This window comes from Trichosurus vulpecula, chromosome 8 (assembly GCF_011100635.1).
Source record: "Trichosurus vulpecula isolate mTriVul1 chromosome 8, mTriVul1.pri, whole genome shotgun sequence".
In the NCBI taxonomy this organism is placed as follows: Eukaryota; Metazoa; Chordata; class Mammalia; order Diprotodontia; family Phalangeridae; genus Trichosurus; species Trichosurus vulpecula.
The window spans coordinates 203839545-203855366 of record NC_050580.1 but is presented as its reverse complement, the minus strand read 5'-3'; the positions used below and the strand labels follow the sequence as shown (position 1 = coordinate 203855366).

The 15822-nt window shown below is 39.7% G+C and overlaps 1 protein-coding gene across 1 annotated transcript in view; it reads left to right on the top strand.

Moving 5' to 3' along the window:
• The first annotated feature begins 1906 nt into the window (after positions 1–1906).
• The window catches only part of ZNF410 (zinc finger protein 410), a 38123-nt gene continuing 24207 nt past the window's right edge, over positions 1907–15822 (top strand). The window contains 2 exon segments of the mRNA XM_036736697.1: positions 1907–2132; positions 15368–15502. Coding sequence (XP_036592592.1) covers positions 1907–2132; positions 15368–15502 — 361 coding nt within the window.

Genomic DNA, 15822 nt, shown 5'->3' with positions numbered 1-15822 from the left:
GTGTGTCCCCAAAGCAAATGCTAACCTTAGAGTATACATACACCCTTTCCAGGGCTGGAGAGCTTCACACCTCTCATGACCTAATTAGCAAAGGGTGTGGGCCTTCCTACAAACAAAGGCAGACTCAATTAAAAGGCATTTGATTGTCTCAGTGCTGAGAAGCACTGCAAAATCAAAGACAACAAAAGTCCCACTTTGCTTGCCATTACATAATGATAGTATAATAAGCCTCTCTAAGTCACAAGTTCACCTAAAGGACAGCTTTTGGTATTACTGGGAAAGTGCCTACTTAGGGAAAGTCCCTTCTAGTGTTTTTGGATCCCATCTTGCTTGGGCATTCCTGGTGGTGCTGCTTTCTGATTGGCTGAGTGTTGTGGTCCTGTCTGAGGGATGTGATTGTGGTTGAGTACATGCTACATTCTGTAGCAAATATGAGAAATGGGTGTGGGGGCTGGTGTGTAGCTAGAGGCATTGGCTAGCTAGAGGCAGTGGCCCGGATCCTATCACATGGACACATTTACTGTTTCTGGGAGAATAGGAGTTTATGGACACACCCATTGTTGTAGTGAGCAGTGAGGCACACTTGAAGAATTTAGGATATTGAGTAGGGGGAGGAGTGGAATAGGTAGGGGCAGTGAGCCTGCTGTTCGGTGGGGCCTATGAGGAGGACAGAATATTGGGGCTGGGGGCAGCTTTATTAGGATTCCATCAGAATGAGGGAGTTCACCTGGATGAGCTTTAATACCTTTCAAGCTCTAACACACTGTGATTTGTAGGAAACCATATTCACAAAGTTCTGAACTGTATCTGCAGTTGAGACCTTAGGTTCATTTCTGCTGTAAATACTTAATAGCTTGTGCAATCCTGCACATGTCGTTTAATCTCAGTCTGTTTCTTCATCTGTCAAATGTGTATGAACTATCTGACTTTCCTAGTTTGCAGGTTTCTTGTGGAAAGAGTAACAACACCAAATATATAGAAAAAGAAGGTACTACAGATCACTTTATAAGCGTCGGTGATTATTGCTGCTGAATAAGTTTCATACAATTGACTTGCAGGTGAAACCTATGCTTGGTCTCCCCCGTTAAAATGGGAGCTCCTTGAGGAGGGGGACTGTTCTTTTTGTACCTCCAGTGCTTAGTAGGTAGTCGGTGATGCCACGTGACGCAGTGAATAAAAATATTGTACTTGGTAGATTAAGACTTAAATTCACGTTCTGCCTCAGACACTTATTGGCTGTGTGATGTTAAGTAAGTCACATGACCTCTGCAGCGTCAGTTTCTCCTTTAAGGAAATCCTTGGTACCGCAACATGCCAGACTCCAAGATCTTGTTGCTTTGAGTACAGAGGTAAGGAATGGGTAGAAAACACAAGACCTGGCTTCTGATTGGATGAGGGGGTTTAGAGCCCGCCCCCCGCCGCCCGCCTCCAACCAATGACCCAGCTCCTTTGGAGGACGACTGTCACGGCCTCTTCCCCGTCTCCTCCCCTCCATGTCGTGATGTTGTTCGCTGGGGGAACGAGGAGTGGCGGAGGAGGCTCAAACTTCCTGTCCCGCTCTCGAAGAGCTTCCGGCGGGAGCCGGAAGCCCCGCTTCTGGACAGACTCAGGGACTGGGTACTGCTGGCCGCCCAGGACGAGAAGGTGGGAGCGGGGTTTGTTTGCGTCCGCTCCAGGTCAGTACCGGGTGACGGCCGCGCGCTCCGGCACAGCACTTGCGGAGGCGGGCGGCGCCGCTCCGGGTCTCTGAAGGGAAAGTAGGAGAGGAGAGGGAACTTGCCCCCCGAGACTCCTTTCCCGGGAGTCAGCCCCGCTGTGTGGACCTCTTGTCCAGGCCGCGGGGGCCGCAGCCTTAGGCCTCGGGCCTCTTCCCCCGGAGGGCCGGGGCGCGCCAAGGAGCCCCAAGATGTCCGAGGTCCTCCGGCGGGGTCTCTTGCGCGACGCTTTCCGTATTAACCGGGTGCTCACCCGGCCTCCCCCTCCCCGGACTGAGCTCCTGGTCCAAGGGCCCTGGAAAACATGGAGGCGGGTGGCCGTCCCCGCCTGGCAGAGGCTGGGTCCAATCTGGACGTGTCATCCCAGGCTGTCCTTGGCTTCCCCGCCCCGGGTGGGGGTCCAGCGAGGGGAAACGGGTGCGAGAGGGAGGGCGGGCCCTATCTCAGTCATTCCGGGGACGGGAAAGGAAGGGGCAAGGGTGGCTGGAGGCTTAACCTTCCTGCCTGCCTTTTGGACTCATCGCCCCCACAGCCCCTTAGTGCGTTTTGTTCCACCCCCAACAAGAAAAAAATAGAGAGGTACTGTAATTTTGTTTTTTGAAGAAAGGTCCCCATAGATTCCAAGGCACTAAAAATTCAGCCCATTTTATCAGTTTCCTACTTTAGGGCTGGAAGCTAATCTTGGACAGTTTAAATTAGGAATGCTTGAGCTGAGTAGTTGGTCCTTTTTTTTTTGATAGAGGTGGTTTCTCTTAAAATTCAATGAAGTAATCCCTTGGTGCAGTGGTCACAGCATTGGATTAGGGCACCAGCTCCAACGTACATTAACTGGTGGGCAAGTCACTTAGTCTTCAGTGCTTGTTTCCTCACCTGTAAACGAGGGGGCTGATGACCTTGAAGGTACGTTTTCTGCTCTAAATTGATGATCCCATAAATATCTGTGTTGTTTTACCTATTTCATAAGTATAGAGATTAAATTTTAATTTCTTCAGTTTTAAAAATTTTAAAATATTATTGAATAGGGACATTTGTTGTTGAAAGAGACCACTCTAGTGCTATTCTGCAGTTTAAAGGAAGGGTCAATGTTCTTGGACTCAGGAGAGCTAAATTCTAGTCCTAGTTTGCCTCTAGATTGCTGGGTGACATTTGATAGGCAGCTGCTTAATCATTTCGAGTCTTAATTTTCTTATCCGTAAAAGATCCTATTAAAAGATGATGATTGATCCGTCTCCCCAATTCTAGGTTTGTTGGACAAAACAGGATAGGTGGACTTTATGAGAGCCTTTGCAACTTTGAAATTTAGTGATTCTGACAACATGGGAGGATCAAGTACTCCATAATTATCAGTAGAATTTATTAATCTTTAAAGTACTACTCCATAGAAAGATTCAGATATTATCAATTTGCTATATTATCGTGTTTTCTTGCTTTTGAAAATATTTTGCCTGCAACGTGCACTACCATCAGTAGGATTTGTGTCTTAATCTGTTAATAAACCGTTGCTACATTCGTGTGGGCCAACAGTGTACAGAGAAGGGTGAAAGGAGCAAAGATACAGACTGGTTGTAGTGTTGGAGAATAGTCCAAGTGTCCTCTTAAATCAGGGGGCAAACTACTGGTATAGCTTCAGATTTTATGTTAGTAATTTAAGAAACACATTGCTGTATATTAATATGTGACTTAAGCAAATGTTGAAATTTATTTTTTATGTTGAGGACCATTGTTGACTTATATATTATTTTAATGCCTAATGTGTTCTGGTAGGCATTGGTGAATAGAAGATTGAGGCAGTTTCCTGTCCTCAGGAGCCCTACTTTGGTGAGGTACATTTCACACACAAGTGAATACGATGTATATACACAATAAATATAGAACACAATGGGGGAGCACTAACACTGGGATAATTAGGAGAGTTCTTGATGGAGGTGGCCCTTGAACTGGAAGTCTTGAAGGAAGCAAATGGCAACCCAAAAAGTAGGGAAGCAGAAGAATATCCCAGGGAGAGGGGGCTGCTCCTGGTATAAGGCACAGGGACAGGAGTGTGCATGCTATATATAGGATGATCAAATAGGACTCTTAGTCTGAAAAGTAGACTGTGGGAGGGAGTAGAATATCAATCTAGGAAGAGACTGGAGCCGGATAGTCAAGGAACTTGGTGGAAAAAGTGAACAAATACAAAAAATACAGAAAATAAAATGGCAGTGGAGAGCTACGAAACTTCTTGAGCCAGAAGGAATGACTTGCTCTTTAGGTTGACCTGTGCTTTAGGAATATCAGCGTGGCAAGCTATTTGGAAAATGAAGAGGAAAGAGATTAGATGTGAGAACACCAATTAAGAAGCTAAAATCATCCACAGCTGATCACAGCTGAGACTAAGATGGTTGTGGTGTAAGGGATGGGATGAGGGGAAATGAGAGCAAGAGGTAAAAAGAATTAAGGATAAAATCAACAAGACCTAGCAACTACTTGGATATGGGGGAAGGATATGTGTGAGTAGAATTGGAAAAGCTAAGAATGATTCCTATATCTTGTAAGCCAGGGTGATTGAAGAATGTGCTCTCAACAGAAAGAAGGAAATTAAGACAGAAGTGGGTTTAAAGGGAAAGATTCTGTTTTGGACATGTTGAATTTGTGATGGCTGTTGACATCTAATGTTTGACAATTGGAGAAAGGAGAAATATGAAGGCTGCATGTATAGATTTGGGAGTCATAGGTATCGGGAAGATAGATTGTTGAATCCTTGGAAGCTGTTTGAGATCACAGTGAGTGCAAAGATAGAAAGGAAGAAGTCCAGGACGACCCACAGGTGTGTCCAACATAAAGGTAATTGGACATGATGCGTAAGAAGACCCTAGAAAGATCCATTGGACAGATAGGAAGAGAAACGTAACAGAACATTTTTACAGAAATGCAGGGAGACTAGTGAGTAATGCTGTGGAGACATCAAGCAGGGGTGATATTGAGGAATTATTGAGAAAAAAGGAGGAAAAGCCTTTGAGTTTGGTAATTAATGATGATTGGTAACTTTGGAGATATAGTTAGTAATTGGAGTTCCAGTTGAGCAATGAGGCCAGAACAGAATTGCAAAGGGATTGAGAAATGAGTGAAAGTATAAGAAGGTAGAGCAATAAGTGTAAACTGTTATTTTCTGAAGTTTGCGTGTGAAAGGGACAGTAGCTTGAGAGAATGATAGTGAAAGGTAGCCAGGTGTTATCCCAGTTTTATAGAGGGGGATATAGATGTAAAGGTCACATAGCTTATTGCAAGTAGAATCTTAATCTAGATGTAGTGCTTTCCATGGCTATTGGACTCAGTTTGTAACCTTGGTTATTTGGATCATTTTAAATAAGAAATGTGCTCACTTTATTTGACCTGGTTCTAATTTTATTTTATTAACTAATTGGATTCTGCAGTATTTTATACTTTTTTTTAAATTCAGTATAACTTCAAAGTTACGATATGATACATATTACCATTTTCCAAAGGTACTGAGTGCCGCATAGAGAAATAATTTGTTCAGGTCCCAGGTCAGATTCTGGTAAGAGACCTTAGATTTTTTGGCAAAGTACTATTTTTTTTTCAGTTTACTGTTACTTGATGATAATATTGATTAAAATGAACAAGAAGCAGAATTATATTGTAGGAAAAGGATCAAGTTATCAAACTTTAGTTACTGGCCTTTAAGAGAACAGAAAAAAGTTAAGTTAGAATATGCATAGCTTTGGTCTTATATCTCTAGCAGTACTGGTATAATTTATTGGCCTTCACCATGTTTCTATTGTGTTTATAGCTATTATGGCCTTTTTGGGTGGGTGTAAAGGTAGAAAGTAGGACAGGTATTGGAATTAGGCTCAGGTGGTAGGAAAGAAGTTTATAGGTAGTACCTGTCAGCAAGCTATTAATAGCTACTCTTGAGAACTAAGCAGTAGGTGAAAAACAGCTATGTTTTAGTCATAGAAAGTGAAAAAGGAGGGAGAATGTTGTAAGTTCAACTCTCCTTGTTAAGAATCATATTGTACATAAAATTGACTACTATGTCTGGTTTAGATTCATTAATAAGTGAAGATTTTGTTATTTTGTAACTCGAACAATAGATTAAAAATTCATTGTTGTGTTATCATTGTATCAGACAGAAAGGGAGAGCATGGAGGGTTGGAATCCTGCTGACTAAGGGCATTAGAGTTGGTTGTGCCTAGCTCAGCAGATGTTTTTGGAGGAGTAGATTTCATAGTGAAAGGGCTGCCATATGGCCTTCAGTTATCTGATCAGCAGATGTATGCTTTAATTTTTCTTAAGTTCTCTCTCATTTTTAAAAAAAATATATTCATAGATGTAGGGAAAACTAAATTAAGTTGACTTAAAGATTTTGGAAGTTAGGATTGAATAATCCAATGGGTTTCTATTTCTGCTGTTTTATTCTTCTTTGAGATTCAGTTCAGCGTATATTAAGCCAACTACTGTGTAGCAGAGATATAAAGACAAAATGAAATAATCCCTGACTTTGAGGGACTTAGATTTTACTGAGTATGATAATTTGAATAGGGAGGAGAACACTGACAACTTTGGAATCTGGAAAAGGTATAAATTATAGCAAGAGTATTTTGAACTCTTCCATCTGACGCAATATCAAATGCTAGCAGTTGGAATAAGACAGGAAAAGAAAATAGAATGATAAACAACAAAATGAAGAGGTCAGAAATATCATTATTTGCAGATGACATGATAGAAAACCCAACTATCCCAAAACAACAAATTAATCAAAAATGTGTTCAATAAAGTTGCAGGCTTTAATAGATATACTGATGTTATATGTTGGGATCTGTGATGTCTGTTGTTGTGGATATTAGCTGCAGTGATGCAGATTATACCCATACATGCTTGCATTTCCTGTTGACCCTGAGAAAATACTTTCAGTACAGGTTAAGATAATTTTTAAAAATCTAATTTAAATATCTGGGAATTAAGTACACATACACACAGTGTAGTCAGTGCATTTTAAAGCTTATTAATCTAAAACTCAAATTAATAATAATGAAGATAATAGTATTGTTAATTTGAAAATCAGTTCATTTTACCCTCGTTAATTTGGCACAGCTAGCGAACACAGAAATGAGACTTTTGGGGACACCTTATAATTATGTGTGACTGAACAAGACACAACTTGTAAAACATTAATGTATTTAAGGTAATATCAAGCAAAATAGCAATGATTCTTCATAGAGATTGGATAATATGTGACAACAATTGTACACAGAAAAACTTGGTTAAGATTTTTAGGGGGTTCATGGAGGAGGTACAAAAAGCCAGTGAATATAGACTTGTACTTCTAAAATTAAGGCATTGATTAACTATATTGTACATTACCATAATGGGAAGCCATAATACATCTAAGATAGGTAAGTATGAAGAATATAAAGAAAGTTAGGAAGACCTTTATGAAATCATGCAGAGGAAAAAAAAACTAACTACCATGACAGATATGCATTGTGATCATACAAGTAGAAGAGCAAAAAATGAATATAGAAGGGGCAGCTAGGTGCACAGTGAGTAGAGCACCAGCCCTGGAGTCAGGAGGATCTGAGTTCAAATGTGGCCTCAGACACTTGACACACTTACTAGCTGTGTGACCTTGGACAAGTCACTTAACTCCAATCGCCGTGCCTTCCCCCCCTCCAAAAATAAAACGCAAACAAGAATATAGAAGACAGAAAGCTGATGAACTTAAAGGGAACTGAGAAGTTAGAAATAATTATCTCGTTATTAATTTAAATGTAAATCTCCCTAAAAAGTTTATTATGGTTCATTGAATAACGTTAAAACAGTAATTTTAAAAATCGTTATCCAATGGGCCTAGTTTATACATCTTTTTTATATTATATTTTTATATTAAAATTATATTTATATATATATTATATTATATTATATTTTTATATTAAAAGAGTTAACTTTTTAACTTTAGGATGCATATGTAATGTTAATGGAATAGGACGAATCTTTCCCATCCATTACTAGGCTTTTGTGACCTGCTTTGAACTCTGGCCCAGCTCACAGCTGTGATAACACCTAAGTCACATGGAGCCTGAGTCAAGGGGAGCCCATGGTGGGAGGAGCTTGTCCATGGAAAAGAGAGTAGGAAGGAAGAACGAGGCAGAACTGAGGGAGTGAAGCTAGTGTGAGTGAGAGAGGGAGGAATTTCCTGGGGGAAACTTGTTTTGTGGGGAGGTCTAACAGAAAGAAATGCTTGAGATGTCAGTGCTCCCTGGATTGGTGTTGTGTACAAACTTTTTTGTTACCATGGTAAATTTTGCCTTCTGGTATCTGAATAAATATTTTGGTTTTGCCTGTAATGAAGAGAGTTTTATTATATTTTGCAAATCTACCCTGGAAATACGTATGCATATTCATAGCAGCTGCTATGGGTATCGCATTGGAGTTACATTTGGTGAGGAGTATAGGATAGGAGAGAATCCTGAATCTTTTGTTGGGCTTGTGGGAGAATCTCTCGCAGTGCCTTATTCCATTGTATGCCTAAGAATTCTACTCTTTGAGCTGGTCCTTGAATCTTTGCAGGGTTAACTTCCCACCCTTTGCTTTTCATATGCTCAATTAAAAGCATCAAACTCTTCTCCACTTCTACATTTTTCCCCTGTATTATAATATCATCTGTGTAGTGGATAAGCTGTATACCAGGCAGTTCTAATTCATCCAAATGCTCAGCCCAGCCACAATCCTGTGACAGATAGTAGGGTTGCAGATATCCTTGTGGCAAGCGGTGAAAGTGTATTGTCTGCCCTGCCAAGTGAAAGCAAACTGGTCCCACTGTTTAGAATCTGTTGGGATAGTAAAGAAAGCATTGGCTAAATTGGTAACTGCATACCAAGTCCCATCATATTTCTGGATCCTTTCTATTAGGGTAACAGTATCTGGAACAGCAGCATACAAGGGAGGAGTCACTTTATTTGATTATTTATAATCCACTGTCATTCTCCACATCCCATCTGACTTTTAGACTAGCCAGACAGGATTATTCCATCAAGTGGTTGTAGGGACTAATACTCCTGCCTCAACATATTCTTTTACAGTATTGGTGATTCCATCTTGTCCACCTGGCCTGCGATACTGCTTTAAAGTAATTCAGAAGGTTCAGGTAAAGTGACTGGGTCCATTTTTATTTTATCCACTAAAACTGCATTAATTCCTGTCTTCCTTACTGCAATTGATATCTCCCCTCAGGCAAATTTAAAGTCATACCTCTCAATATATCTATCCCAACGATGTATTCAGGAATAGGTGCAATTACCACTGTATATTCTTTCTTAGTTTACTTTCTGCTGGTATATTCAGCCCCTCCCAGTTCTGTGATAGTAATAGGGTTCCCTGTTTAAATTTCAGGGTTTCTGTATAGAAGAGGTCCTGCCCGTGTCTATTAATGCCCTAGTTACACTGTTGATCTATTTTTCCAGTGTATGGTTAAACTGATATGGGATCTGTAATCCCCTCTGTGTACTTCTTTAATCTGAGCTGGGGCTTGGGCAGTTTCCTATTCTCCCTGCAGTTGGGACAACTTGGATACAATGGTTCAGGAGGATCTGTAGGGCAGTTCTTACTTCCCTATTCTGCCTAATAGTGAGTCCCTTTTCCGGTCTAATATTAAAATCCCTTTTCCATGACATTTTATATAGTTCATTAATTAGAATACCATCTATTCTTCCATAATCTATCCCTGCTCTCAATTAAAGCAGTAAACATTCTCTCCTTGTTAATCTATTCTGACTTTGAATCTGCTGGCTATTTGCTCTTCTCTCTTGAGGAAATTTATCTTTTCCCCATTCCTCTAAGTCACCTAACTGTGAAATCTTACTCAGCACCTCTGAAAGAGGGGTGCCCTATTTCCCTAATTAGTAGAGTCAGAATTATGTGTTTATAAGTGGGAGGAGCAGCCTTCACTATTATATTTCTATGAAGAACTGCTAAGGGAGTGCTGTATATGTGTCTGCATCCCCCACCATTATTACAGTTTCATTACCTCTTCCTTTAACTTTCTCAAAAAGTCTCTAAGTGAATATCAGAGTCTGTCTCCACTAGGCCACACATAGAGTCTGTGCGGTACATTTAGTATTGCATCCCTCAGGCAGCTAACTAACAAATTAGTCCCATTGTTATCTCCTTGAATATGGTAATTCCTAAAAGCTTCTTATATAAAGGATTCCGACTAATACCTATGAATGTCAAACAATCTGTGTTATCTATCCACACTCTTCTAGCCCCTTCCCTGATTCTGGCCATCCAAGATACTGAGTCTCCAATTTTTAGGGTGAATCAACTTAATATGTCTGTAACTTCCTACTGAGTAAAATCCTTAGTAACTTCCTTAAATACTGGGGGGGGGGGGGGGGGGGGGGGCGGGGGAGGATGTCCAATTTCTAGAGTATTGGAGGAGTGTCCAATTTCTAGAAGCCTCCTTATCTGAATTGGCTTCATCTTCCTCGCTTTGTCTTCCTCCCAGGTATCTGGGTCCCAATCAGGCCCTGCAGGTGCAAAGCTTGCATACACCTTCCTCTTGTTAACTTTTGTTTTTCCAGAGCTAAACTCACAGCTGCCTTTTCTGCTACCATCTGATACTTTCTAGCTTGCTCTTCTAAAGGAAAGTTCTGACACTGTAGCATATAAAGCTTCTCATGCAAATCAGCTAACTCCTTTTCCGTCTGAACTTTTTCCTCTAGCAATTTGTCTCTACTTTTACGTATAACACAGTAACTTGTTAATAACACCCATCCTCTTCTACATATCCCTGCCATTTCTTTCCCCGTTCTATTCCTTGCAAACATCTTTCTAAATTTATGGGTTCTCCCTTCTGTAGCCTCGGTTCCCCGTTTTCACAAAGTCCTGTGCTTTTAGCCCATTCTCTCACCAGGGAGGAATAAAGTAAATCCTCCCATCCCAGGATACCGATTTCCTTCCCTAGAGCCTTCCTGTCTCCAAGCAGAGGTTTTATATTTTGCGATCCCATCCTCATTGCCAAATTAACGCCAATGCTATACTTATAGCAGCTGCTATGAATATGCATACGTATTTCCAGGGTAGATTTGCAAAATATAATAAAACTCTCTTCATTACAGGCAAAACCAAAATATTTATTCAGATACCAGAAGGCAAAATTTACCATGGTAACAAAAAAGTTGTACACATCACAATCCGGGAGCACTGACATCTCAAGCATTCTTTCTGTTAGAACCTCCCCACAAACAAGTTTCCCCAGGAAAATTCCTCCCTCTCTCACTCACACTAGCTTCTCTCCCTCAGTTCTGCCTCGTTCTTCCTTCCCACTCTCTTTTCCAGTTGGACAAGCTCCTCCCACCATGGGCCTCCCCTTGACTCAGGCTCCATGTGACTTAGGTGTTATCACAGCTGTGAGCTGGGCCAGAGTTCAAAGCAGGTCACAAAAGCCTATTAATGGATGGGAAAGATCTTCCTATTCCATTAACATTATACAATATACTGGCCATTCCTCCCCAGTGTTCAGTTTTCACTAGGTGCAGAGAGTAGAAGCCTGTCCTAGAAGCCCCAAAATCAGTTTCCATTAAAACCTAATGAACAGAAAGGGTAGGAAGTGCTTCTTAAGTATCTTTTGGCCCATTTTCTGAGTTCTTTTAGGTTTGGGACTTACTCCCTTGATTTATTTAGAAGGGCTGATAATAGGAAGTAGGCAGGCAGACAGGCATGCTTAAATACCTGGAGACTCAAGATGAAGTCTAGAAAAGCACAACTGCCTATTGCTGCCAAGTAGGGACGTGTTCAGCTGTATTGGTAGAACCACTCAGTGGTCTCAGGAGCAGACTTTATTTTAGTGGTAGCTAATGAAAGAAGGAACTTGGCAGTATGTCAGGTAATACATAGGATAGGAAGTAAGTACAGGAGAAAGAGGACAAGGTAAGATAGAAGAAGCAACTGAAAGGTATGTTGCCAAGGTGGATTTTTACTTCTTTGGATTAATTTTTGTTTAGATATTGCATGCAAAGGTAAGATGGGGGGAAGAATGTGAAAGAGAGTGAGAGTGTTGTGAAAGGCAAACTCAGGGAATCATGGTTAATTTATGTGAGGAAAAAATTAAAAGTGTGTTTTTCATATCCATCTTGTAAATTGTTATTTCTACAGGTGGGAAAAATAAGCTGATTTCATAAAATAAAGTACTTTTATTCGAGTTCTCCCTTGGGATTTATATACACTGAACATTTCGCTTTTGCGGCTAATTCACACCTTTTTTCATCCTGCGTAGTGACAGGCCATTCAAACCAATATGGACTCACAGGCCCAGTCTCTGAAAGAATTTAGCCTGTAAGAAAGTAAGAATTTAAAATAATAAATTGGAGATACCGCATATAACACTCGTACTGTACTCTGTCAGGTGATCAGTGTTTACTGCTATGCCCTCATCATCATGATAGTGGGTAAATGTGGGAAGCACTAATGAAAGTTTGTGTGACTTTAGAAAAAGTGGGGAGATTTTTCAAAAGCTTGTTTGCTTTGTTGAGTTTGGTTGAGAAATTGTGATTTTGAGCGTTGTTATTTACCAGGAATTCTGAGCTGATTATGTTTTTCTTTTCTATTTTAGGTTAAATTGATTAACTGCCTGGCGAAACTTAGCTTAACTACAAGAAGATTGTTATACCTCTGTTGGGAAATATGAGAATAACAGGAGGTGGTCGTTGACTCTGAGTTGAGCTTTGTAACTCCCCTTAATGGTTATAGGATTTGGAAGCTGAATCAATGTTATCGGATGAGTTAGAGTCCAACCAGAGGTGAGCGTAATCGACTGGGTTTATCTTCCTTCTGTGGACCATGACTTACAATTAATCTCAGTTTATTTGCTTTTTTTGTTACAAGAGGATTTCTTTAGGAATTCTGAATTAGTGCTCTGGTCATGTCTCCTTCTCAAAGTATGTTTATATTTGTATAGATTGGAAATTATTGTAGGTAATTTATGATGACAAAATTTACATTGTTAAGAAGTAATCATGTTGCCAGGAACATACCATACCTTCTGTATTCCAAAAATATTTCAGGTACTACAGAAATGTACCATTTTTCTTTGTTTTTTATTGATGGGCATGGACCTGTTGTTGCGGCTGCCATCCCTTCTAACCCCGTACTTAATAAGATCCTTTCTTTTTAAATTTAGTATTTTATTTTCCCCCAGGTACATATAAAAACAATTTTTACGTTTGTTTTTAAAATTTTGAGTGCAAATTTTTTCTCGCCCCCATTGAGAACGGCAAGCAATTTGATATAGGTTATATGTGTGTAGTCATGCAAAAACATATCCATAATAGTCTGTTGTGAAAGAAAACAGACAAAAGCAAACTGAAGAAAAATAAAGTAAAAGAAATATGCTTCAATCTGTATTCACACTACCATCAGTTCTTTCTCTGGGGATGGATAGCATTTTCCATCATAATTGTCTTGGATCATTGTATTGCTGAGAATAGCTAAGTCATTCACAGCTGAGCATCTTATAATATTGCTGTTTACTTTGTATATAGTACATTTCACTTTACATCAGCCCATGCAAGTCTTCCTAGGGTTTTTCTGAGAGCATCTGCTCATCATTTCTTAAGTACAGTAGTATTCCATTGTAATCACATTCAACAATTTGTTCAGACATTCCCCAGTTGATGGGCATCCCCTCAATTCTAAATCTCTACCTTCCAGAAAAGAGCTCCTGTAAATATTTTTTCATATAGGTCCTTTCCTTTTTGTTTTTAGTCTCTTTGGGATACAGACCCTAGTAGGGGTATAGTTGGGGTCAAAGGGTATGCATGGTTTTATAGCTCTCTGGGCATAGTTCTAAATTGCACTATAGAATGGTTGAATCAGTTCACAACTTCACCAACAGTTCATTAATGTCCTCATTTTCCAACATCCTCTTCAACATTTGTCATTTGCCATTTCTGTCCTATTAGACAATCTAATAGGTATGAGGTAGTACCTCAGAATTGTTTCAGTTTGCATTTCTCCATTCACTAGTGAGGTAGAATATTTTTCCATATAGCTGTAGATAGCTTTGATTACTTGATCTGAAAACTGATTATATCTTTTGATCATTTATCAATTAGAGAATGGCTCTTATTTTTATAAATTTGACTCAGTTCTCTACATGTGTGAGAAATGAGGACTTTATCAGAGAAACTTGTTTCAAAATTTTTTCACAGTTACTATTGCTCACTATATTTCCCTCCATCTTATTCCCCTGCCTCCATTATTCTTTTTCTCTCTCTCCCTTTCACCCTGTCCCTCTTCAAAGTGTTTAACTTCTGACTACTCCCTCCTCTAATTCTGCCCTCCTTTCTATCACATCCCCCCTCCCACCCTTCTCTTCTCTACTTCCCCTTCTACTTTCCTGTAGGGTAAGATGGATTTCCATACCCAGTTGAGTGTGTATGTTACTTCCTCTTTGAGCCAATTGGATGAGAGTGAGGTTCACTCATTTCCCCTCATCTCCCTCGTCTTCCCCTCCACTATAATTGGAGGAGTTTGGGGGAGAGCTTAGGTGACTCCCTGCTTTTTACTCTGCCATTTTTGCCCCACCCCAATAAGATCTTTTCTACAACCTACCAGCTTTTCTTTGAAGACTGCAAATAAGGGGAAACCTGGGGCAGCCACTGCAACCTTTTTAGTAAAAACTATGTAATAAATACTACACATTATTTTCAATGGTACCCTGCTTTTTGTGGTTCCTTCTAAGTTTTCTTTTGTTTTTTGCTGTATACTTTTTTCTCTCTTCCCACCCAAGAAGGCTACAATTAAACACACATACACCACACACACACACACACACACACACCTGTACACCATACTATACATACTACTTTTAATCAGTTCTTCTCTGGAGTGTATAGCATCTTCTTTCATTAGTCCTTTGTAGTGTTTGTGACGTTCAAGATGAATTAATCATTCAGTTTGGTTCTTAGGACACTATTTCTGTTACTGTGTACATCGTTCTCTTGATCCTCCTTATTTCACTTTTTGTTATTTTATGTAAGTCCATGTTATGCTAAAATCAGCCAGCTCATCACTGTTTATAGCAGAGCAGTATTCCATTATAACCATATACTACAACTTGTTTAGCCATTCCCCAATGGAAGAGCATTGGTTATTTTAGCCAATCTGATAGGTGTAAGATGATACCTTAAAGTTGTTTTAATTTGTGTTTCTCTAATTAGTAATGATTTAGAGCATTTTTTCACATGACTTTATATAGTTTTGATTAGTTTTTATTAGTTTCTTTGAAATATTTGACCTTTTGTTCTTCCAGATATCTTCATTGAAAAGCTGCCTGGTTCATATCCTTGACCATTTATTAATTTAATTCCTATTCTTATAAATTTGACGAAGTTCTTTATATATTTGAGGATTAAGATCTTTATCAATGAGCCACTATCTGAAAATTTTTTCCTAATTTTCTGCTTTCCTTCTAATCTTAGCTACATTGGTTTTATTTGGACAAAACTTTTTAAATTTAATATAATCGAAATTATCCATTTTACACCTCACAATGCTCTCTATCTCTTTTTTATACATAAATTGTTCCCTAACAGGTATTCATTTTCAGTACCCCTTCATTGAATGCTTCCTCTCTCTTCTTCCCCTTCTAGCTGCTGGTCCAGTTGTTCAGAACACATCCATACCATTGGGACAGAGTCTGGTGGAATCTGAACCTAAAGACATCACTTGTCTGTCCCTGCTGCCTGTTACTGAGACCTCAGAATGCAGCCGGCTCGTGTTACCAGGTAAATTTACCATCAGAAATGGATGAACAAAATGGCCATTGGGATGACAGAATCAACTGATCTATAAGCATGTTTTAAGTCCTTAGCATATGCCTAGTGCTCGTGTTGAGGACTGGGCATTGGAATGGGCTTGTACTGTTCCAGAGTGCTCATGGACTGAATGGGTATAGTGCAAAACCTATCTCTATGTAAATGATGGATAGATAGGGGAAAATGAAGAAAGATGAAGAAGCAATTTGGACCTTTTAAGTCTGGACTTGATATTTAGATCTTTTTTTTTTGCCTTGGCACATGGCACTTTGATCACACGTACAGAAGTA